Below are 24,269 nucleotides of genomic sequence, written 5' to 3'. Positions count from 1 at the left end.
AGGTTAGCCAGCCAAGGGAAGGGCACGGATACAACGTGAATACAGTATTTGTGCCTCTGTGCCATTTCCTGACTGTCATGTGAAACATGACCTTTTTGTTTATTTTGGGGATCCCCCTGAATGTAAAAATGGTATGCAATACTGAAGCTCGTCTGGTTACATAATATCAGTGCGGGGCCCTCCCTCTCACATTGCAATGCTACATCTCACAAGCGAAAGTGATCCAAAGCAACCCTCACCATGTCGAATGACTTTTGGGATTTCGACGGCGCACCTTCGCCGCCCGTTTCGGACTGCACGTCCGTAGCCATCTCATCCATCACATCAGGAGGTCCGTAGTATTCCAATTGCCGTGGCCGTTATTTTACAGAACTAAGAAGCTACCTACAGAAACTTCCGAAGCCCATAGTTTCAACCTTGGGGACAAGCCCTCGAGCGATTTCGAAACACCCCGTAGTCAGCGACTTGTGATTTGGCCAGACGTCGGAGACAATTCAAAGCATAGAACCAACGAGACAAACGAACGGGAGCCGATCTTGCACTGCAGGAAAAAAAAACAAGGGAAAGAAGGGCATCATCCTCTGCTAGGAGACATGTGACTACCGATGCCGCAACGAGCGACTTAAATGATCTCCGGTTATGAGCCTGGGAATGCAACAGAGATACTGCCGCACGGTATCCGCATTTTCGGAAAAGCCGTGAGGTAGCCCATAAAGGGCGCCGAGGGTTGATACTGCCGCATGGCATCTGCGTTTTCAGAGATACCGTGAGGTAGCGCCGTTTCAGTTTTTGAACCCACGAAAGACCACGATTTTCTTGCACGTTAAAAGAAATACGTGGGCGCTAAGACGGCGCGTAGCTCAGGCTCCACGTGATGTTAATACTATTCGGCTGTCTGTCCCACCGAAGTTACCAGAGTGGAGAAAGGAACGTGAAAACGCGCCTTCCATGCTTTCACTCGAGTGATTGAACTAGTGCAACACGATATACAAGCTTTAACCTGCAAAAGATAGCATCCGACTAGGTTTCAAGATATCCTGCGCATAACTCCCAGGCTCTGCGCCCACATAGAATAGTCACCCGTGACCCAGCAATCTGGCAGCGTGTAGCAGATCTTGCAGTCTAAAATGTGCTGGGATTTGGGGACGATTGAGAACGATTGAGCCTACCTGCTTGGGCGACATCCGTTTAGGAAATACGTTATGTTAGTGACCAGGAGCATGTTAGTCATCTTCCTGTAAACCAATCATCAGCCCGATTAGTGCAAACCATGGGGCGTCATGACCAGAAAATAGTGAAGGGGCCCGGACGTAGAAGCCAGGTGAAAGCCGAGGCGCTTGGTATACAGGCTTCTAGATAACTGTTGTATGGAAGAAGGATGTAGAGGCATATGGAATAGATACTTGTCGGCATATAGTGGCACAAGAAAGATAGAAAAAAACGTAGAAAGCCGACTTCTGTGTCTAACTCGAGTCATTGAACTAGACCTACAACACGATATACATGCTTTATCCTGCAAAAGGGTAGCATCTGACATATCCTGTAACTGTTGCTCGACAGATAGGACACCTCTTCAGTGTCTCAAAGTTTCCTGCACATAACTCGCAGACCATGTGCCCACATAGAATCGTCACCCAGTGATCTGGCTGCAAACAGCAGATCCTGCACTCTAAAACACGCCTTTCACTTTGCTGAGAAAGTTCCGCTTGCATCTTTTCGTGCCTCTCCGTCTCCTGGCGAAGTTCATCTCGAAGCTTGCGATTTTTCTCTTGTAGCCGTTGCATTTTATGGCTAACTACCTTTCGGAGCTCCGCAAAGGCGTTGTCCTGGTCCGTTGTTAGTTGAGGAAGAAGAAGGCCTTGTGAGGAACTGGTACCAATGCAGACAGCTCCTTCGTTTCAGTCCTTTTGCGTTTGCGTGAATGTGTCGTTTCCGTCTCATTATCGACCGCTTCAACGATCATGTCCTCGAACTCCCGGTAACTGTAATCACGGCGAGGGGCCCTCCGAGGTCGTGAACTACCTGGCTCGAGGCTTGGCAATTTCTCGTCATCGGTTATAACAATCGTGTCGGATGGGCTTGCCATCTTGATCTTAGTCGTCACGCTCATGGGAGGAGAGTCGATAGAAGCCGGCCTGGGAAGACGAAAAGAGAATATCAGAGCATGCAACCAGCTGGGGGAAGGGGACCCTTTATATACCTGATAACCAAGAGTGATGGACTCCCCCCTGGAAATAATTGGACATCGTGAGATCGCAATATCCTAAGATGCATTGCACGATTGGACATCAAGCCGTGATAGTGATGAAACAAGGCTATAGCGTTGCATGCGCTGCCCCGAGAGGCAGACAATGGATACCTATATTTATCGGATCCCCCGCTTGACTGCCATTCACAGCATCATGGCCTGCTTATTCTTGTCTCTGAAGTTCCTGCACCGGATTTAGGCAACGCTTGCGACTGCGCACATGATGCACATCAAAAGCATGGCGCTGGAACGCCATTTGATGTAGCAAGGCTACTTCACACCAGTTGCACTTGAGTGGCTTTTCTTTGAGATGAATGGCGTCAAAATGACGCGCAACACACCCGGCGTCATGATACACCTGGAAGCGAACATGATCAGGGAGCCCCTTGTTTGCAAAGCATTGAAAGCAAGCCTCTGGCTTCTCAGAATTCTCGAGGTATTCCTTAGTGGCACGCGACGGCTTGCCAGCGACAGAAGAAGGTACTTCACATGAGTCGGCATCATTTTCGGTCTGCCCTGTACCTTGCGGCTGATTTATGGGACCAGCCGATGTAGCGGATCCAGAGGCGTTCCGCTTGGGCCGGCCCCTTAATGGACCTCCTTCAAGGACGTCACAATACTGCACGACGGCTGCAGCACCTGTATCGCGCCGATTCCACTCATCCTCTAACGAGTTGGAGATTGGGTAGGGGAGAAGACTCTGCACTAGATGCAACTGAAGGGGATGCATGGTGTCCTCCAAGGATGACTCATCCTCGCTCTCTTCCTTGACCACTGTACCAGACAGCTGCGCCTCGATGTCTAGAAATGCTTGCTCTTCATCAAAATTCTCTCGGATCTGATGGCGCAAACTCCTTTGCAACCGTTTTCGCGTGTTTTTCACCTCTTTTTCCAGTTGCTGGATCCGAGGGAGCAGGGCAGGCTGCTGGGTCTTCTCGTATTGGGCACGGATCTGGCTAAGATTGCGCCGGGCCTCTTCCAACTCGGGGTGATCCTCAAGTTGTGCCCTTTGTTGATCGGTCAGATAGCGGGGGCGTCGCGTGTCCCGCCAACGGCTTTGCCGCGTGACGGCTCGCATCAGTTCCACATCCGGGTCGAGACCACAGATAATCCGGATCATGTCGGTGTCGAGTTGTAGAGGATGATAGTGGTCGAGGAAGGTCCGGGGGCTGGCGTGCTTCATGATCAACATGTGTTGTTCCTTGCTCACCCACCCTACAGACTACATTAGCCACCGACGGAAAAGAAGGAAGAGAAGTATTAGTGGCCTCCGTAGAAGTACTTACCGCTCTCGTTGATCACTTTACCACTTCCATAACGGAACTGATGGGCATGGAATGCCCCTTTCCACCCACGGATCTCCCCGAAGGTGACCAGTAAGGTGGACATGGCCGACTTGGACATCTGCACGGTCCGCTGAATGGTGGGAACGCCATTAACCAGCTCCGTCTTACAGAATATATACCAATCAGACTTGTTCGGGTCTAAGGGCACTAGGAGCTGCTCACAGCCTTTGCTGATAAAGAGTTTCCGTAACTGCACCTTCGAGGTCAGCCTCGAATTCCGGAATGCGCGCGCATGGAACAGGATGCCGAAAAGCAATGTGTGCGGGCATATCACCAGAGAGGGACCATAAACGATCTCGGGAAGTGCAAAAGTAGTCCTGCTGATTGGTTAGCTGCATGACCCCAGCCAGATATTCCGGAGAGGATAAAGATACTACGTATCTGGGGGTAGCCGGGGAATCGAGAGAGGGAGAGACGGAAATTGCGCTCGCCGTACAATTTGGTCAGACCAAGGAATTTTTTGGTCCCTTCGGGAGTAAGTTCAATCATAGGGATGGGTGGGCCTCCACGAGGGTCCTTCTGAAGGGAGATTTGCAAGTCCTTGAACTGCATGCTCAACAAAGCGCTCCTCCGGTGCACAGTGAATAAAGCGAGTGAGTTGAACAGGCACACCTGGATGCGTTGGAATCCTAGGTTACTTGTCTGTCGGGCCAGGTACACGCAGTCCTAGGTAATACCCAGATTCCTCTAGGTTAGCATCAGGCAAGATCAGGGAACAACGCACACACCTGCGTCACGGTTGGTCCCGGTTTTGCACCGAAAATGAGGGCAGGTCTCAACAGCAAAGATTCAACTCGATTGGGCATCCAGGAAATCCCCAGTGATCAGTATTATTGTCGAGAAGCCGGATATCTTGTCATTGAGTTTGAACAGTCACGGGACAACGCAAGACTTGAACGGGACCGACAGTCAAGAGAAGGAGGATATAGTACCTCGCGCGGGGTGGTCACGGGCACTACGTGACTCACGTGAATCAACGACGTGCTATGCCTTTGTCAGTCCAGTGGAAGAACCAGAGGTTGATTAATAGGGAAGAACTTATTAGGGGACCGCTGGTAGTGTCTGAACTTTCTAGTCTAGTCTTGTTTGCAGAGGCCGAGCTTCTGGCTCCAAATGAAAAAGGCTTCGTCGGGTTTGGAAGAGCCATGCAGTGAGCTAGAAGAGCAAAAGACTAATGCGTAGTAGGGGGTATTTATAGACTTGTCGGCCTGCCTTGTCATGTGCTTTGTTTGGCACTAGCGCGTCTGCTATTGGGAGTGGTAACCGTCGAAATATAATCGTCAGTGCAGCTGCCCAAATCTGAGGCCCGCTGGAAAAATATTTCAAGTCAACTTCCACTTACATATTTGAGCCACAGTTGGAATGTCAATTTTAGTTGGTGGCCGAGAGAAATTGAGCTTATATTGAACTAGTGATGATGAGTCTGTGGATTAGAAAAAGTTGACAGATGAACATGCATTCAGCGAGGGTTCCATATTAGGCCTTGAGGTGGCTGTTCAACCGTCATCGATAAGATGCTTAGGCTTCGGCGTTTACCTATCCTTTCTGTTCAAGTTTAACGCTGACTCAACGATCAGTCCAATACTTTGCGAAAAACACCGGTCCAAATTCCAATACGCGGACGGCCATCGTCGGTGGGTATGAGCGTTGAAACTGGTGAACGGTGACCAAGTATCTTCAGTCTATGACTTGGTGTGGTGGGCCAACAACTAACATATGAGGATATGCTCCATCTCGTCAAGGGCTTAATCCTGAATGCAGCGGAGCTTTCTCACTGCGGGCTCATGGTGATGTTGCAAACAGTTTATATCGGGTACAAAGTTACAAAAATGATCTCCAACGTTGAGCTGCACTGGCAGATTCGAGCGTCATTAAACTCATCGTTGCAACCGAATTCTGTTGGACCTTCTGAGACGCACGTTAAGCTGGTTCCTTAGCCGGCCTCGTTGAATGCTCAACACGTTAGCAGAGTTGAACGTCAAAGAGAGCTTGTGCGTACAGCAGGTCCTCAGTGACGTCTCGCCTGAGCCTCCTGCCTAGCCCTCGATCACGAGGAACAATTCATTGCGGACAAAACCAAACCGCATGAGTGCAGACAGCGGCGGAAGCGCTGGTAAACAGCAAAAGCAGATTACGAGCCAAACTTCTTGACTCTTGGGGTACATTTGCTTCTAGGGCCCACCGTGGTATTCCTGGGGTGTCATGAAGGGATCCGGGAAACTATGATTAGTATTCCCAGGGATGTGCTGATACGTGCCTAGGATCTTGCACAGCTTTGTCCATCTAAGCCATTAAGGTATTTGGATACATAACACCGTTAGAGAACCACGAGCTCATTGACGGACAATATAAATTCGTGATGCGTCTGTTCTCGCATCCTCTCGGCTATGTTCATTTTATCCAATATCGAAAGGGTTACCTGGGCGCTCTCGAAATCGGAAATCCTCAATCTTGCCAGATCTGTCTATAAATCTCTCACTTTGGCCGCCAATTGCAGAGGTAATCCTGTCTCATATTGTCGCTAAGTGAACTCTGCACGTCAACTTGACTTGTTGTTCCCGCGCCTTGGGATTACCACCACCACCAGTTTCACTAAATTCACTTAATCTCTCCGTCCACGATGCCTCCACGCCGCCGATCCTGCTTACCGTGCCGTATTTCAAAACAACGATGCAGTCGCGAAGTGCCTTCTTGCCAGTCTTGCGTTGCCCACGGCAAATCCGAGTCCTGTGTTTATGAAGACACGAGTCCTCCAGACCGTGATAATTTGCAGCCACGACGATCCAAGCGACGGGACCAGTGCAAATCCACCTTGGAATGTCATCAGATACAATCCTAAGGGTCGCCCAACAATAGGACAACAGTCCTACAAGATTGCGGTCAACCCGCCATCCAGCACCGAGATGAAGAACAAGCCCCCCACGTCTATCAAGCATCCTTCGTGCAGGGCACTAGATCCCTTGAGATATTAACAAAAGAACGCTCCTTAAATGGGACTTATGGGAAAATGAACAGCATCTTCCACACAACCGCTAATGACTGTATCCCTTCTACAACCCTATCGGAGAACGTCTTGTGCCAATCAAAACTTTGTTGGACGCAACCATACTTTGAAATGCCCCTCCCGGTAGAGATTGTCCTACGGTACAGGTGTGTTGGAATCCAGAGCTGACGATTGAACAGGCTACCTTGCCATTATCTTACCAGATCCAAGGCCCAACTTCATGCTTTGTTGCAGCTGAGAAGAAGCCGCATACGATTCACCAACTCCTGCTCGTACTGAGCTACCTCTTCATTTCTACGATGCTTCCCGGGGATGAAGGGGCATTGTGGCGTATCATCTATCGTAGCGGAAACGACTGGGAAAAGGGGTTTGTTTTACAATACGATGGACTACTGTCATGGTTCATCGCCGCACGCGAGGCTTTAACCCGATCTGAAGCCCTCCACAGCATGTCTCTGGAAGAGTTGGAGCTCCAGATCAGGTACATCCAGTTCATTCTAGGACAACATGCATCGTGTCATTCAAGCTTCCTTCACACATGCTATCACCGACCACTTCCTCCATACCGGCCTTTTGGGACCAAAGCAAGTGTCGCGCTGATTTGCCACGCCTTTATGGGAATCCAAGCCACAGACATGGACGGATATGAGTCCAAGGAGATCTGGTTATGTGGCGAAGAATTTCTTTCCACGATGGCTTTCCAACTAAAAAAATCGCCGCTTTTTCAAGCCGGGATCTCAGTACACCAACTACAATCGATGATCCTGAGCCTTCAAAGAGCCTTCCAGCTCGAGGAAGTCCGTGTCGCCTCAACAAAGCCGCAGAAGATTTTCATTAGAAATGGTTCAGATCGGACGGAGTATTATCGACGAGCATTTTTATCTTTGAACCCAATACTGTTACCGAAGATCTTGACATCAGCACTGGGGATAGAGCCGATGGCTGATTTGAGTATAGACTGCCTGGCTACTCTCCTTGCAAAGATCTTCCACGAGGCGTACCCGATGAAGGATTTGGAAGCTGCTTTTAAAAAGGTTCCCGAGATTCTACTGTCAAAGCCCGATCGGATCGTGGCTACGGAAATGTTTCACGTCAAAGCATTCGAGCAAGCATGCCAGATTGACAATCTTGGTGAGTACCCACCATGCAGGACAAGCAGAAACGAAACTGACGGCGATGGCGACCACAGACGATAGATCGCACATCTTTGTTTTCCATGTCTCACTCGAGACGGACACGTGAAAAGAATTGTCCATTTGGCTCACTTACTTGAGTCCCGCATGTCGGTATTGACCAGCAAACGTTTGTCCATTGTTGATGGGTGAGAAACGGATGCTCAATGTTGACGGTGGGACTTACCTTGTGCAGGCGATGCAATAGGCGTCGTGAACCGCGTTCGACCGCTCCTTTCCTGGTGCAACCAAACATTCAGACAACGTCGTGGCACCCTATTTTCTGAATACATTGTTGGCACCTCACTAGTGACTAAACTGAGGATGCATAACTGCGGTCGCATGTGCGATTTTGCACTTGAAAAAGGTTGCTTAAAGTCTTTGCGAATGGGTCAACAGAAAGAGGATTTCTTGACTCCTTCTCCTCATTAGTTAGCCTTCTACTAATTATTAAGGATCACATGCCCATCTTAATCCCTCCTACCCGGACAAATCGTAAAGCAGACAAGTGTGCCAACCATGTATAAGCCTAACATGCGTCTTGGACAGTTCCAGTAACAGCATAGGCCCCAAGAAACGAGAATCCTTTGGTCCTTTTTGTAACAGCACTGAGTTCAAGTGATTATTGCCCTTCCATTCTGGGGGATAAGTAAGATAAGATACTTAGTAGTGAGTCTCCTATATAGAAGAGTCAAGCCAGATGACACGTTCGTAGTGTTGGTCAACGAACCAAACAATAGGACCTTTAAAAATTGTTGAAATATCTCGATTTTGACCGGGAGACAGTAAAAACAGTAACTTGCCTGGGGGTTATCAGATTTCTTTGCCGGTAGTCTAGGAGGGAGCCGAGTGCCATCACCGAATTCTAGTTTCTTACAGTTAATTACATGGTTGTCATGTGGGGCTCTCTCCTGCCAAATTCAGGTGAGAGCCCTCGAAAGAGGTAAGTTATCTGAGGAATAAGTTTTGTATATCTGGAAGATTAAGCTGTTTCAATAACTTCTGTACTAACCATAACCCTTTGAAAACAGCACACCTCCCAGCTTCGCCAAGGAAACTACAGAACCAGTAAAGTAGTCCAGTGGATTGTCCTGGCTTGTTCTAATACACGTGCAGTCACCATACTTCAATAGTTCGATTAGACTACAATTTTCGCAAAAGGTACAGTAAAACATTTGAATTTTTCCGAGGCCTGCCACTTGGGGACACGGGAGATGCAGGACATAGCAATAAATCCACCAATCATATGTATCCACGGTCACCGGGTGAACTCAGTTTCGAAAGACAAAACGGCAACTTACGCGACAAAGTGGCCCCGATAAGTGAATGCTTTCATTTCTAGCAATCCACTGTAGAACTTGAAAAGCTCGAGTTCGAAAGGGTCGTGGTTGGCACAGTTGACGCAACTGAGACCTGGGAGGATATAGTGTCAAATGAAGTCGGCTGGGGATTTTTGCTTGGTATCGCGGTCCATGAACTGCTTTCAGCAGTACATATGCTACCCTTTTGTAGAGCTTTGTCAATTTTGCAGCTCACTGCGTCTCCTTGGTCATTATGAAAGTAGAGCAGACCACTTCGGTACACCTCTACCCAGGCGAAATGACCACTAGAGATACATAAATTGGCTTTGACTGTATCGGACTCGGATTTGGTGTCGTTCCGCGCTGTAATCAGATCTGGAAGTCGTTAATACTAGCTCTTCATCAACAATGGTCGTCTTACCAGAACAAGAAGTGTCATTGAGAGTGGCAAATGGCTCTGAAATCCCAGTACAGTCGAAGTTCCCCGTAGAATACACGAAGCATTGCCCCTTATGGTCCATTATCTGAAGTGTCCCGGCAAGAACCACCGAGATGGAGGTAAAAAATGCTAGTAAAAGGTGCATGTCTGATTCACTGTAAAAGATATTATACCTGTCTGGCAAGAGAAAGTATTCTATCTAACAAGAGTCACTGCGTGTCTTGTATCTGCATTTATAGTTTCAGTTACCTAGTCGGAATCCACTCAAATGAACAATTTTTCTGTGGCAATCAAAATTCTGACTTTTCTAGACTCCACACATATATTTGAGGAAGAAAATGGTTTGGTGGCAACAAAATGATGCTAAAAAAGAAAGAGAGCGTTGATTCCAGGTAGTTACTGTAGAACTGCTTTAACAGATAACCGTGATAAGCCTGCACAGCTGTGGCCCCCCAAAGGATCTCTTCTCCGTTGTTGGTGACTTTCAGAAGTCGGGGTTTCCGGCGGGTCTTCGAGGTCGTCCGCGGTGTCCGCCTCGCACGACCAAACCGACGTTTTCATAGGATATGATATTTCCTCCCACGTAAGGATTCAACCGACCGGCTCACCCCGAATTGCTTCGGATAAGCTTGGGCGCGGTCGGTCCACGGCAGTTCGCTATTCTCTTCTAGCCAGGAAGAAGGTTATCTTCTTCCCATTCCGATCACGCTGTTTGTTCCATGAAGCAACTAGCCCTGTTAACGATTCTACACGGTCTGGGGACGCATGAGCTGGCCCTGGGAGTTATCGTGCTGCTATAATCGGTTTTCTACGTCTATGGAGCGAGAGGAATACTTCTGGGATTGGTCTAATTCAGATATCCTTAGATTTGCCACTTAGCTGAAGCTCTTTAGAGTCCCTCAAAGGCTTTCCGGTCCTGGGATGAGCAAGTTTACTCCTAGGAGGGGTTTAAAGCTCTCAGGATGGCGGGCTGGCTTCCTAGTAGTGTAAAGTCTATCTCTGGGATCGTCAACAACCTTTCCTGGGAGCTCTATTGCTCCTAGGACTTTAGGTAAAGTTCCTAGAGGCAGCCACTGGTCATCTCAGGATCGACGAAAGTGTATCTAGGATCCGAATTCCTTCAAGTATGGATGAAGAAACTTTAGAGCAGTTTCGTGTACGGATCCACTCCTTTACTTCACAGCCCCATCGAGTTCAGGAACGCATTGGCTGGTCTTGGTAATCTACTGCTCCTAGAACCTCAGGTTGTTGACTGAGGACAACTGTAGGTCTCTGGGTCGACTGAAGCGCCTTGTTCTGTATCGCCCGGAGTGTCCCTTAGATTGATGTCAGGGATATGCACAAGCTTACATAGCACTTCCACCAGCCCCAGAAACGTGTAAGTCATCCCAATTCACGGCCCCGTCGGCGCCGGTCCAAACCGGCATCCTGCAAGGATCGCCGGTTTCGCCAATCCTCTACCTGTTCTACAACGCAGACCTGATTGAGGCATGCAAGACACAGGATACAGAGGCGGTTGGATACATTGACGATGTGTCTACCCTAGCAGTAGGGCCGACGGCACAGCGGAACTGCAAGACCTTGAAAAAGATGGACCAGAAAGCCGAACAGTGGGCAGTCAAGCACGGTTCCCAGTTTGCACCGGCAAAATACGAACTGGTCCACTTCACTAGAGACCCCAGAAAGAACAGCACACATGCTCTCCGCCTACCACATGCCACTATCGAGGCCTCCACGTCCTGCCGCTATCTGGCTATTTAAATGGACACCAGGCTTCGCTGGGATGACCATCGCGAGAAGGTAGAAGGGGGGCGACGAAGCGGCTCTCGGCTCTGTCAGCACTCGCTTCCTCGACATGGGGTACAGGGACCGTCAATCTCCGGCATGTATACCGAGCAATGATTGTACCCCAGATGCTTTATGGCTGCTCAGCATAGCATGTCCCTAAGAACAGCTACACAAGCAGAGGAGGCGCGATGATAAACAATGATAAACACTATCCAGAGGATTCAGAGTCGTGCAGCCCAGATCATCACAGGTGCATTCGGACAACAGCCGGTGCGGCGGTGGACGTAGAAGCGCATCTGCTCCCGGTGCAACAACAACTCGAGCAAACAGCATTGGAGGCCACGATGCGCATTAGAACTGCCCCGCTATACGTTGACATGGCGTCAACCGAGGTCGGCAGGAGCAGTGAACAGAGCCCCCTCGACCGCTTCTCGAGCATCCTCGAACGAAAATTTAAGGTGCAGCTTGACCGGCTCGAAAAGCGTATAACGCATTTGGTGCCGCCATGGTGGATTCCACCGTTCGTCCGCGTCAATGATTCTGCAGAGGAGGCATTCAAGGAGCACGATGCCATCGAGCCAGGAACGCTATGCGTCTACACCGATGGAAGTGGCATAGACAGCCACGTCGGCGCGGCTGCTGTAACGCGTGCACCACACGCCAATGGGCCCTGGACGAAGCGAACTCAGTATATGGGTACATCCAGGACCTCCACGGTGTACGCGGCAGAGCTCAGAGGGCTCGTCCTTGCCCTACAGATGGTACTCGACACACCGCAAATATGCGTCCCGCCGGACAGATGCGCCGCCGTATTCACGGACAACCAAGCCGCTATCCAAGCGATGCGGAACCCCAAGCACCCATCCGGGCAATACATTTTGGCCGAGGCTATTCGAGCGCTCGAAGAGCTTCGGAGCCAGGGGTGGCAAATACAGTTCCGATGAATTCCAGCACACGTCGGAGTGCCAGGTAACCAGGCAGCCGACCAAGCAGCGGAAGAGACCGCCGGAACCAATCCAAGCACGGGAGCAACATTGAGCGGCCGGCAGAAGCAGACTCTCTGCGAACACTCACGGCAACCACCAAGTCCATCATCCGTCGAGCGATGAGAAGCGAGTGGGACACGGCCTGGGAGAATGCCAAGCACGGTAGAGAGCTGTTTAGGCTCGGGGTGAGGCCAGGGAAGGCGATACTCGACACGCACATTGGCACACACATAGCGATCAGCTCCGCCATCACACAGATGCGCACGGGCAAGATCGCCCTACGTGCATACCTCCACGCCATCAACAAGGCCGAATCCGACCAATGCGAATGCGGCCACGGGCCGCAAACCGTACGACACGTCCTGCTCGAGTACCGAAACTGGGCGGACGAACGACATCGAATGTGGGCAGGCAAGGCTCCATGCATCGACATCAAACGCATTCTCAGTAGCCCGTCAAGGGCAGTACAAGCAGCAAAGATGATCTTGAGGACTGGACTGCTGGGACAATTCCGAGCAGTACCATCCACGGTACTAAAATACACATAGCGAAGACGAGTGATTTTTGGTATATAGAAGGAGAGGAGGGCCAGGAAAGGCCTGACAAGTACATAGACACAGAACAATCATCAGATTATGAGTGGGGGGCGACCGGCTGGAGCGGAAGAAGGAAGTAGTTCTGGGAGGAACGGCTTGTTGTCTGAAAGCAAGGGCGGGGACACCTGTACTTATGCCCTGAAACGGAGGAACGGGAGTGAATGCCCTGAAACGGAGGAACGGAGTGAAAGGGGTTACTAACCCCACGGATGCGCGACGCCGACGTTGACACAGCAAAAAACACAGCGAGAATCACACACCCTCCTCTCCGCCAAGCCTCTCTCTTATTGGAGCTTGGTTGGATCCCAGGTCACGTTCCTTTCTTCTCGTGTTCGGATGTCTCCGTTCATCTTCCCACTCCTGCCCTACTGCCGGCCGGCGTGCTCTGCACGGTTCATCCTTGTATATTATGTCGTGCAACCCTCCATAGAATTTTGTACCTTCCACGTTCGCTACTGCCTTTTGTGAATTTTTTAATTGAAATATACTTCTGTTTCTATTATCCGTTCTCTATACATAATTCCTCTCTCCGTTATTCACCGGCATGTCTTATTTATCTTTATTCTTCTTTGTGTTCAAATGCTCTGCCCCGCCCGCTGTACACAGTATTTCCCTTTGCTTTTCTATACATTTCTCTCCTTGCATTCCCGACTTGCTCCACTCCTATGGCCTTATCTTCGCCGCATAGCTTGCAATGCTCCTCATGTAAACGGCCTAAGCAGTCGCTCCTATATAAAACGTGCGAGGCCTGCCGCCTAAAATGCCGCCGCCATTGGCGCCGTCATCGTCCTGCGGCTGCTGAGGCGCCAGGCGCCACTTCTATACAGTCTATAGCACTCCCTACGGATCTAGTCCCGCGTTCTCACCCAGGGATCTGCTCTCAATGCTATCATCCGTGGCAATCTCCGCGGTATAGAACATGCGATAGGTGTCGCCTAAGCGGTCGCCAGAAATACCACAGCCGCTTGATCCCCACTACTGCCACTGAAGGGGGCTCTCTATTCCCCTCTGATGCCGTCAGAAGCGGATTTCCTAGGCCCGGTTCCTCGGCTGCTAATGTGACGCGCCGACTTCGCCCGCTTTCACGACCCCAAACCAAGAGGCTAGGAGTCATAGACGCTCAGCCTCCTGATGACGCTTTAAAAAAGGCAGTTAGCGTTTTGCGTGCTGAATACGAGCGTCATGCGGCCGCTACTCAATCCTTCCCACCAGAAATAACGCCCTCTGATATACGAAAGTCCGTTTCTAGGTATGAGGAAATGACCTCAAATGCTTCGAAAAGATCGACATGTGGTTCTTGCGGTAGACTCGTTCCAACATCTGATATCTTCCCCGTTGGCGATGAGGACCCTTTGCTCCAACCTCTTGGTGGTGCTCTCGATCGCTGTGCCCGGCATGGGCGTACCTGGGATATATGCTTGTCCTGCCACAAAGCCCTTATCCGAGGGGTTATCCCTAAGTTCTCCGCAGAAAACCTCGTCAATGTGACTCTCTGCCAGGACTACCCGTCCGTACTAGACGGCCTAACTCTGACTGAGGAGTGCGTTATTGCAAGATGTCACCCGCTAGGAGTCATTGTCAAACTGCGTCCAGGTGGCAGGCGATCTTCTGTCAGCTATCGTGCACTGCGAGGTCATTTTATTGTTATTCCACAGGACCCTGGTCCACTACTTCAAATGCTGCCAAGCCCAGACTTGAGCTTAGATAGCCTGATCAAGGTTTTCTGGCTAGGTGATCGGCCGCCAACGTATGAGGACCTGAGTCCGTTTCTTGTTATTCGTAGAGTCAAGGTTCTCGCTGCCTTGCAATATCTCGTTCGGCATAATCATCTGTATCAGAGATTGACTATTAACCAATCGACGATAGATAATTGGAGTGACGAATTCATCCCACCGGAGCTACAGGATAGTATTATCCGCCTTGACCGGCCAGACCATCATGAACGGGAAGGATATACGGTTAGTCTCGCACAGGGTAACTACGAGAATGACCTCCAAGCAGCACAAAATGAAAGCTTTGATTCCAACGACTCTGGTCTCGCCTTAACTGGTTCTGTTTCTACTGACATCAATGGGGAACGCCAGAACTCCGACTTGCGCATGTTGCACACCTTACTTGACGTGATTTTCAGCAGATCCTATCAATCGGAACAGGATTTAGCAACTAATCCTGGTCAGAAATGCCCTTTACCCGGCCAAAGGATCCCAGTGATTTCTTATCGGGCCAATGCTCAGGTTGCATTAATGGATCATTGGTCAGATCCTCATTATTTCACTGCCGCTTTTCCTACCCTGTTTCCAACGGGAGTCGGAGGCCACCTGGACGAGCGCACCATTCCAGTGTCTCTGAGTGCTCTTGCTGAGTGGGCTTTGAGTCACTATAGTAGAAGGTAGAAGGACTATACAAACGGTTTGAAGTTTGTTCCTCTCCGCTGACTCCTGTAGGTTCGCCTAGTATAAGACTTTTATGTACCTATTATACGATATCTTGCAGCTCCGAAGGTTATCACTTGGGAATTCCTTTCTGATAAAACGGCGATATTGGAGTTCGGCGGCGCAAGACATTGCTTTATTAACAGTGGACTAACTACAAAATGCCGCACAAGAAATCAAGGCTGGCTAAGACATCGAAGACCCGGTTATTCGGCGGCTTCAACAATATATTGTTACTATTGGTATGTATGTTCCCGGTTCGTTCTCTCAGAAGTTGAGAATGCGATCTGAAATTCGGGGCTTGATTGTCCGATATGGCATGCCCGCCTTTTGGATCACTATCAATCCCTCCGATTTGCGAAACCCCCTCGTTCTGATTCTTGCTGGTGTTAATATCCCTGGGAATAACTTTGGCTCTGTAAATGCCGCCATCCGTGCCGCTGCAGCCACCTTAAACCCGGTCACTGTTGCTGATTTCTTTCATTGCGTCTGCCGAGCAATTCTAAGAGGCCTCCTGGCCACTAACTCCGACCACATTGGAGTCCTTGGGGATCTTTCGAATCATTATGGTGTTGTGGAAACCAACGGTCGAGGGATGCTGCATATGCATACGCTCCTATGGGTTAGGGGCAACCTTGACTTTACCAATTTGCGGAATCGGCTCCTCTAAGATAGCGCCTTTGCTGCTCGTATGATCCGCTACCTTGAGGCTACTATCGTGCAGGGTATTGATGAGAGCGTTCCGTATGATCCAGACGTAAGCCTTCCTACTACGCCACCTTCCGCCAAGGAACGAGAAACTGACCCCGAGTTCTTTCTGCGCTTATCGGACGATAGCAACTCTGTGGCGCGTAGAACGCAGATACATTCCAAACATCATCTTTCGACCTGCTTCAAATACCGACAACGAGGCTCCGGTAAAGAGGCTTGTCGTTTCGGCATGCCCCGTGATCTGGTTCCTGCCTCCACAGTGGACGAGTTTGGGTTGATTCACCTCACACGAAATCATGCGTGGACTAACCCCTGGAACCCAGCGATCGCCAGCTGCCTCCGTTCCAATCATGATATCTCTTGGATTCCCACAGTCTCCAGGTCTTTGTCTTTGATTTATTATATCACCAATTATGCCACTAAAGATGACGTGTCTCCATGGCAGATGGTAGCAAAGGCTGCCCTACTGAAAGAGCGTATTGAAAAAGCAGAAACTGCCGAATTGCCAACTAGAACAGACCTGAGACTTCGAGAGAGGGGTTTGGATAATTTTGCGCTTCGCTGCTTTAATACCCTCTCCCACGATCGGGAAATCAGCGGCGTCCAGGTGGCAAGCGCCTTGCTTAACCTGTCAACTTACTACACGATCAGCCATAACTTTAATCGCATCAATCTGTGGTGGCTGAGGCGATACATGCGTGACCTTATTGAACCGGTCCCTATTGACGCCGGCGAACCTTCTGACGCTATAGCTGAAGAGCCATGCACGTATGGGGGTGACACTACTGTCCCTGTCAGCATCTTTGACAATTATAAATGGCGTGGGCAGCAGCTTGCGTGTCTGACGCTTTTCGAATACGGTATGCTCATACGCACCACGAAAATATGTGACGCGATCGCAGACGACGTTAGCTTTGACCTATCACACCCTCAAAGCAATACTCATGTGCAACGTCTGGCTCGTACCTCATCTCAGATCGCCACTGTTACCTTCAATGGACAGATAACTGAATTCCAAGCCTCAGAGGACGCTGTTCCGGGAGGCCATCGCAAAACGGCTGCAAATATGAATGACTTAGCGGAGATCTTACTTGGATTATTTGTTCGCTGGGACCAACTACCGGCGCTTTTTCAACAGCACACTGATGCTCTGCCGACGAAACGCGATGCTTGCTCCCGAATATGGAAAGTTGTAGAGCCCACCCTCGTGCCGTACCTGCGAATATTTGCGGCGAACATTGACCTCCTACGAAAGTCCAGGGAGGACAGTTATGCTGATGCGAAGCTGCGGAATGCATCGATTCCAGTTGACAGCTTATTCGACCGCGATGTTGACGTGCTCGAAGTCGACAATCTGGATTCTGATTCTGACGAATCCTTGATGGATTTAGACGAAAGTGTTAGTGTCGAAACTCTAATCGCGGCCTATCACTCCATAGCTAAGTGTTGGGACCGCGAGACACTCGTCGCTGCACGATGCGTCCCCTCGTTGGCACCTGCGATGACTCAGAATCGTGGCCTACCACTGCAAAACCTTCTACCGCTTAACCTCATTGACAATCCTGCGTATACGTTATCTGGCCTTCGCTTGTTTCCGTAATCCACGTTGCAGAAATGGGAAACCAGTCTCAGGGAACTTGCTAAGCTTGTTGAATATAGCTATCCGCAAGAAGCTGTCACTGGACCGGCATATCAGCTGGATGATTTCAATTTGAACGTTGCTGATGCTATTTTAGAGCCGATGCTTATTGAGCGACAACCTATCAATGCCCTTCCTGACTACCAGCCCAATGTTGACGGCATTTGCACCCCTGTCTCCTTAACTTCACTTGTCACTGAAACTATTCCCTTGAATACCAAACAGCGACTGGTCGTCGAACGTATCTTGGGAGAAGCACTGCACTGGGCAGACCATCCGTACGATGCTTCACAGCGACGTCAGACCCTTCTTTATGTTGGAGGCGAAGGAGGCGTGGGTAAGAGTCAAATTATCAAAGGCATTCTTGCCGGTATGGACCTTATCCACCGTAGAGACGAGGTAATTCTTATGGCTCCAACCGGCGCCGCAGCCGACAATATTGGTGGTAACACACTCCACACCTCCCTAGGTATTTCTATTACTCGTTCTCAGGGACGTGCAATGGCTGCTCGTGTGCGGAATCTCTGGTCGCGGAAGACAATTATGATCATCGATGAAGTCAGCATGCTGGATCTCAGTATGCTTAGTGTGATTAATAACCACTGCAAAACGGCGAGATCCCTTGATAGGGGATCACCCGATTTCTTCGGTGCTTTGCCCATCGTTATCCTTATGGGTGACTTTTTTCAGTTCCCACCGGTGCGAGGACCAGCACTATGGAAGGAACCAAGAAGGGGTAATGCTGAAGATGAAGATGGTCGCCTCTTATGGCATCAGTTCAGGAACGTGATCATTTTAGACGAGCAAATGCGGCAGTCCACGGACCCGCCATTTCAATCTCTCCTCCATCGAGCAAGGACATCAACATTAACGGAAGACGACCTGTGCCTCCTTAACTCGAGAGTCATCAGTTCCTTGGTTGCCCCTCACCTAGACGCCGCCACAACGGTGGTGAAGCTGAATTCACTTCGACACTAGGTTAACCGTATTCGAATGGAGCATTTTGCTAAGACTCACTGTCAAAAGATCTACGTCTTCCCTGCCTATCACACACGAACCAAGTCTACTGGACCAGTCAACCTACGCTTGCGTGTCGATGACTTGCTCCAGCAGCCAGATCAGGGTACCAGGATCCCGTTCCCAGGGATGTTTCTGTACACCCAAAATATGCCTTGTGCTGTATTGACAAATATTTGTACCCGGATGGGGCTGGTAAATGGGGCGACTGGGACCGCTGTTGGTATTGTAGTCGACCCTACTGGTGAGTCATACTCCTTTGTAAGTGGACGATAACCTAATATTGCACTCTCTTAGCCGACTTCTATGAAATTGACGATCTCTATATCCTTTGCACGAGACCTCCCGCATGTGGTTTATTTGAACAGGATAAATTAACCGCCTCCTTTTTCGAAGGCCTTGCGCCCGCCGTCGTTCCGATCTTCCCCTTAGAGAGATCGATCACTGTGAAGGGTTACTCTATCCGCAGGAAACAAGTCCCTATGTGCCCTGCGTTCTGCCTTACCGATTATAAAGTGCAGGGGTCTACTCTTGACTCTGCGATCCTTGACCTTAAGGATGACCCGACGATGCGTGGTCGAGACTGTCACTAGAAGTTCTGCTCGAACTACGTACAATTATCGCGATTGCGAACGCGCGAAGGGCTTCATCTTCTGCAGCAAATCGAAATAAACGACCTCTAATTTGAACCCGATCCACGGATAATCGCCGAAATGCAGAGACTTCACGAGTTGCAAAGAATGACACTAGATGAATGGGAGCGTTAGCTACTTTATTTCCTAGATTATTTAGCCACTTATCAACATCGTGATTCTCGTCAAAAGGTCATTCCCTCTATATCTATCCAGGCTGTATATCTCTGTTCCTTTCTCGCCTAGCCTAGAATATATATATAAGAAGCCTTTTAACCCTCAACGAAGCACTCAACCACGGGAATTCAGGTTCTGCTACACACTAACATTTCCGACGGTTGTAACCGTAAAAGCCGGGCACTCTATGTGACCGGGACGATCACTTCTAACATGTATTTGTCCATGTGCATGTCTACGATGTGCGCGGATAGAGGATACCCTAAACTGCTAATGGTAGAACGCGTAACCCAGACTTCGTTAACTAGTACCTCCACGAATCATTTATCACCACGTCTTATCTACGTAGATGGCGATTAGCAAAACCTAAAATTATCCACTAGCTTTCTTCCTCGAACTTGTAGTGACATGTACACGGGACGTATCATATGCAGATTCGTACCGACAACAGGGATCTTCCTCCATGGTACACCGTGGGCATTCCCACAAGAACCCCTCTTACCCTCTACTCATTTCATGCCCTCTATACCCTCTCTAGATGTTTGAGCCACATTTTCTATCTAGATTTTATGTACGCTAGATTTCGATATGGCTTCAAATTCGACTTGTCTAGCTATTATTCATATTCGGGACTTCGTCGAGCAGGTCGAGCCGGACCCTACGCGTCCCGGTAAAGGGTTTTCGATGCAGCTCCGTATATCACTCAACATACCTTTAAAGGACATTCAATCAGACGACGTGGAACAAGACGAAATTCCTACATTGCTTAGATTTTTTAACGAGGGTAACCAGTCCGACCTTTATAAGTCAAACACCTTTATCTACTCCTCGGGATCTTTCCTAACCACCTCATCCGATGACGATGATTTTCATGTTATTATCCACGCTCACACTTTAGACCGGTGAGTTTGCCTTAACTGCCACACAACTAAGCTAACATGATCTAGTCATCCGGGTGATGAAGACAACACTGATATATATTTCATGCACTGTCCCGAAGCCGCTCAACCTACGGTGACATTCCTTGGTATTGTACTTGAACGCGGTGGTCAACTAAACGACGGGCCAACTCTTCTGCATTACCGTCTCCAAACTACTGTGTACAACAGTTCTGCTCGAACCTACCACACCTTTCCAGTCACCGCGTACTTCAAAAATGGTCAGCGATGGGCGAACTTTCCACCACTGAACCCCAATTCCTATGTTTTCTTGACAGGTCACATTTTCGGCCTCACAAAAGAACGTCGCCAATTAGCGGTCGTCACTGACGATATACATTTCCTCCCAAGACCGAGTCATCCTTTACCCGCCACCCCTTCTTCGACTGGTAAACGGAAACGTGTAGACCGTTGGTCTCAAAGGGCTGGCCCTCAAACCCCGAGCAAATCGGCGCCAAGTTCGCGGACTGAATCGCTCCCTACCCATCCGCAACTACGTTCACCTGAAGTGGTTGCGCTAGATGAGGAGGATGAAGAATCCACACAAATTACATGGCCAGAAACCACTGACGAAAACGAACACTCGCCACCTGCTGCAACACCACCCCCAGAGAGGCGTTCTCGAAGAAAACGTAAAACATCATACACAATCAAAGAGTGATGGTTGATTATCAGATTATTGGGTTCCTTTTTTCTAGGTTGAGGCGTTTCGGCTATCAGTAATACTGGCTGCCTTCTCATTTGTCACTGCTCATCTGCATGATCAACTGTCAATTAAGCAAAACAACGTACATTTTTTTCCTCCACCTACTTTGTCCCTGCCCTTTTTCATCGTTTCAGGGCCACAGCGTGCGCAGCGCGCGTCACCAGTAGTTGAACCCCCGGATTAGGGAGTTGAACCCCCCGTATTGGGCTTAGTGAACCGTCGGCCCGAGATCTCGGCTTACAGACTAAAACATGCGTAAAAAACAGGCATTAATCAGCAGTTTTATGAGCGCCAAGACCGTAGTTATGCATAGAATTGGGCTTTATTGGGGGCCTTATGGGCCCCCACTAATGGGCCGTGGGCTTGGTTGGGCCCTAGAGGTCGGGCCCATTTGTGGGCTTTGCGGAAGTCTAGTCTTGATGGTTGGCAGGGTGTTAGAATTATGGTTTAAAATAGTAGGCGGTAGGCTAGGCGGAAGTAGGGGTGTATTCAAACTTCTTGCCTGGCACTGTCCACCTTTGATTGGTCACCTATCGACTGTATTCACTGCCATGCTCTGAATGGTAGATAAAGTCCCAACACCAGAACTGGAAGGCCGGGAAGAGAACCCCCCCGGAGATCATGAGCCGGAATTACCGGATACTCTACTTCGACCAGATTTGTGGCGGTTCAGACGTTATGGTGCGTACAGACTGTGGCAAAAAAACGGCCGCTAAAAGCCTCTTTGGCTGTGTAAGGTGGCAAAAAATACGAGGCCAACCATTGGCCCCTGAATCATGATGTAATAAAATTGGGGATGAGGTGTAGACCTCGAAATGGGGCGGATCCGGATCCAACTTTTAGATCCTGATCCTGATCCGCCGGATTTCCGGATCGAAGAATTCGAACCGGATCCGCATCGCGGTTCTACACAAGGCGGATCAGGATCAATCCGTTTAGATCCTGATTTGCATAAATTTGCCAAGACTTTCCTTTTTTGGCTGGATAAAATGATGATTCATCCAAATAAAATACTGTAATAAACACTTGTTCTGCTTAGTGCATTCACAACTCTTAATATCTAGCGATTTTTTGATTGAAATTCTAAGTTTTGAACCTGTATATAAATTATTTCACCTTATGGAATTAAATAGGAGTAGCCTTAGCATTATTTCACTCCTTGGTTGCTCGTGATTTATTCAGGTAAAGTTGGGGTGTTGTAATAGTGTGGGAGAAGATATATTCTCACCGAAGTGCCCTACCACTCTTTTTCTGAATTTCTCTTTGAGCTATTTTAAAGGGCAGTGCTCTGAAATAATCACGTCCTTTCAATTGGGCGGTTGATCAACTAAAGTATTTTTTATTTTTTTTCTTTGTTCTCAGAAAGTGGTTTCTGCCGAAAACCCGTCTCTCTATCCTACAAAGTATACTTAGGATGAAAGACTTGGGCAAATTCAAGCCTGCTAAAAAGGATTCAGGAGGCGGGTCGCGGCGGATTAATCAGGATTTCTCCAGGGCGGATCAGGATCTACCCGTTGAGATCCGTTCTCCCGTGGGTCCTTCTAGCTCTTAAAGCTAATTATATAGTAAGGGGATAGGTCGCCTGGTCTATATTAGAATAGATATATCTCTAACTTCGTTTAGCTTGTGCTCTATGTCGCGTCTTTTGAATTTTCCTATTTTCTCACTTCTTTGCTCCTTGTAAGTCTCCGGCTTTCTCTTTTACTAAAGTTAGTAGTAAGGCTCACCTGTTCACTATGTCACAGAGTCAAGCCTCTCAATTCTCGGATACCTACTCTTTATCTATCTTTGAGGATAATCCTCTAGATAGCCTTTTATATCTTCCTTCTGACGGGGCAATATCTTTTACCCCTAATGCTCTATTTCAGCAGACATCTACCCCTACTCCCGACGGCGATTTCGCTTAGTCGTTAATAGCACCCCCTATTCCACAGACCCTAGAACGCGTGGGGCCTACGTCGAAACAGAAGCCCTTTATACTCTAGACTAAGGAGATGAACGAAGAATTCTGTGGGTAGTGGTTGATAACGGAGTATGGAAGTCAGATGAAAAGGAACATTTTTGAGAAACGACGCCAAGCGGACTGTTGGAAACACTTCTATTAGGTTGCTACGATCCAAGATAGGTTTCCTAAGGTTATGTATAAAGTATGCAGCTAGGTTCTTATCCACCTAGCGGTCGGAAATCGCGGGATATCCTCCCTAAATAAGCATGTTAGAGAGGGTGTTAATTGCCGGAGATCGAAACCCTCACAGGATATTCGAAAGCTTCTCCAAGCAGGGGTATATTAGAACTTATTTTCATTATGTCAATTCATTTGAATCGCTAATCAAGTTAATTTGTTTTAGGTATTTCATAGCCCTCAAGCAGAGAACTTTACCCCCCTTGAGGAGTTTGATAAGAGCTTGATTTCTCTAATTACAGAGTTACGACTACTATTTCAGTTTGTTGAATATCCTCGGTTTTATAAACTAGTCAAACTGGCTAGTCTCGCTCTATCTCCGCCTCGGATTTTGTCTGCATATCTTGTACGGCAGAAGATTCGGGCGAAAGTGATAGAACGCTAAAAGAGCCTTCTACGGATACTTCCGTCAGGTGCAAAACTTTCTATTGCATTAGACTGCTGGACCTCGCTATTCCGCCAAGCCTTTATAGCTATTACCGGATATTTTATTGATATAGACTGGTATTACCGTGAGATCTTGCTTGGATTTGAGCTACTTTATGGAAGTCATAAAGGTGCCGACCTTAGCGTTGTTCTCTTGGATCTTCTCAAAAACTATCAGATCGAAGATCGGGTTCTAACGATGACCACTGACAATGCATCAAATAACACGACGCTCTATGACAGTATCAAGAAAGCTCTTGATTCACTCGCGTTACCAGATGGCACCCCTATTGTTCGAATACTATGTATAGCATATGTTATCTAACTCAGTTTAAATGAGCTTCTTGGCAGGATGGAAGCAGTCCTAAAGAATAACCGAGAGGAAATGGAATGGACAGGAACTGACACTCGGAGTGAAGCTCAGGGGGAGAAGAAAGATATCGTGCTTACTCTTAATAAGGCAAAGAACCCCCCCACCCGGTTTTTAGCTGATCTTATACTAATATCAACCTAGGTTCGGCGACTAGCA

The 24,269-nt window shown here is 48.7% G+C and overlaps 5 protein-coding genes across 5 annotated transcripts; 3 read left to right on the top strand and 2 right to left on the bottom strand.

Annotated features, from left to right (window-relative positions):
* Positions 1-1,837: 1,837 nt before the first annotated feature.
* N7473_001638 (uncharacterized protein) lies at positions 1,838-2,086 on the bottom strand (the record flags this gene model as incomplete). The annotated part of the gene is made up of 1 exon (XM_057147578.1): positions 1,838-2,086. The coding sequence occupies one exon, from the start codon at positions 2,084-2,086 to the stop codon at positions 1,838-1,840; it is 249 nt and encodes an 82-aa protein (XP_057011232.1).
* A 325-nt stretch (positions 2,087-2,411) lies between these two features.
* N7473_001637 (DUF3435 domain-containing protein) lies at positions 2,412-4,146 on the bottom strand (the record flags this gene model as incomplete). Its single annotated transcript, XM_057147577.1, has 3 exons — positions 2,412-3,463; positions 3,535-3,911; positions 4,031-4,146. The coding sequence occupies 3 exons, from the start codon at positions 4,144-4,146 to the stop codon at positions 2,412-2,414; spliced, it is 1,545 nt and encodes a 514-aa protein (XP_057011231.1).
* A 2,563-nt stretch (positions 4,147-6,709) lies between these two features.
* Positions 6,710-7,794, top strand: N7473_001636 (uncharacterized protein; the record flags this gene model as incomplete). The annotated part of the gene is made up of 2 exons (XM_057147576.1): positions 6,710-6,721; positions 6,778-7,794. 2 exons carry the CDS (start codon positions 6,710-6,712, stop codon positions 7,792-7,794), a joined length of 1,029 nt encoding a protein of 342 aa, XP_057011230.1.
* A 3,692-nt stretch (positions 7,795-11,486) lies between these two features.
* N7473_001635 (ribonuclease H family protein) lies at positions 11,487-12,832 on the top strand (the record flags this gene model as incomplete). The annotated part of the gene is made up of 2 exons (XM_057147575.1): positions 11,487-12,220; positions 12,280-12,832. The coding sequence occupies 2 exons, from the start codon at positions 11,487-11,489 to the stop codon at positions 12,830-12,832; spliced, it is 1,287 nt and encodes a 428-aa protein (XP_057011229.1).
* Positions 12,833-20,076: 7,244 nt separating this feature from the next.
* N7473_001634 (uncharacterized protein) lies at positions 20,077-21,087 on the top strand (the record flags this gene model as incomplete). The annotated part of the gene is made up of 2 exons (XM_057147574.1): positions 20,077-20,390; positions 20,436-21,087. 2 exons carry the CDS (start codon positions 20,077-20,079, stop codon positions 21,085-21,087), a joined length of 966 nt encoding a protein of 321 aa, XP_057011228.1.
* Positions 21,088-24,269: the final 3,182 nt, after the last annotated feature.

Source organism: Penicillium subrubescens (genome assembly GCF_028828155.1).
Source record: "Penicillium subrubescens strain IBT 31985 chromosome Unknown utg000002l_segment0_segment0, whole genome shotgun sequence".
NCBI classification, from domain to species: domain Eukaryota; kingdom Fungi; phylum Ascomycota; class Eurotiomycetes; order Eurotiales; family Aspergillaceae; genus Penicillium; species Penicillium subrubescens.
This window is presented reverse-complemented; position numbering and strand designations above follow the sequence as displayed.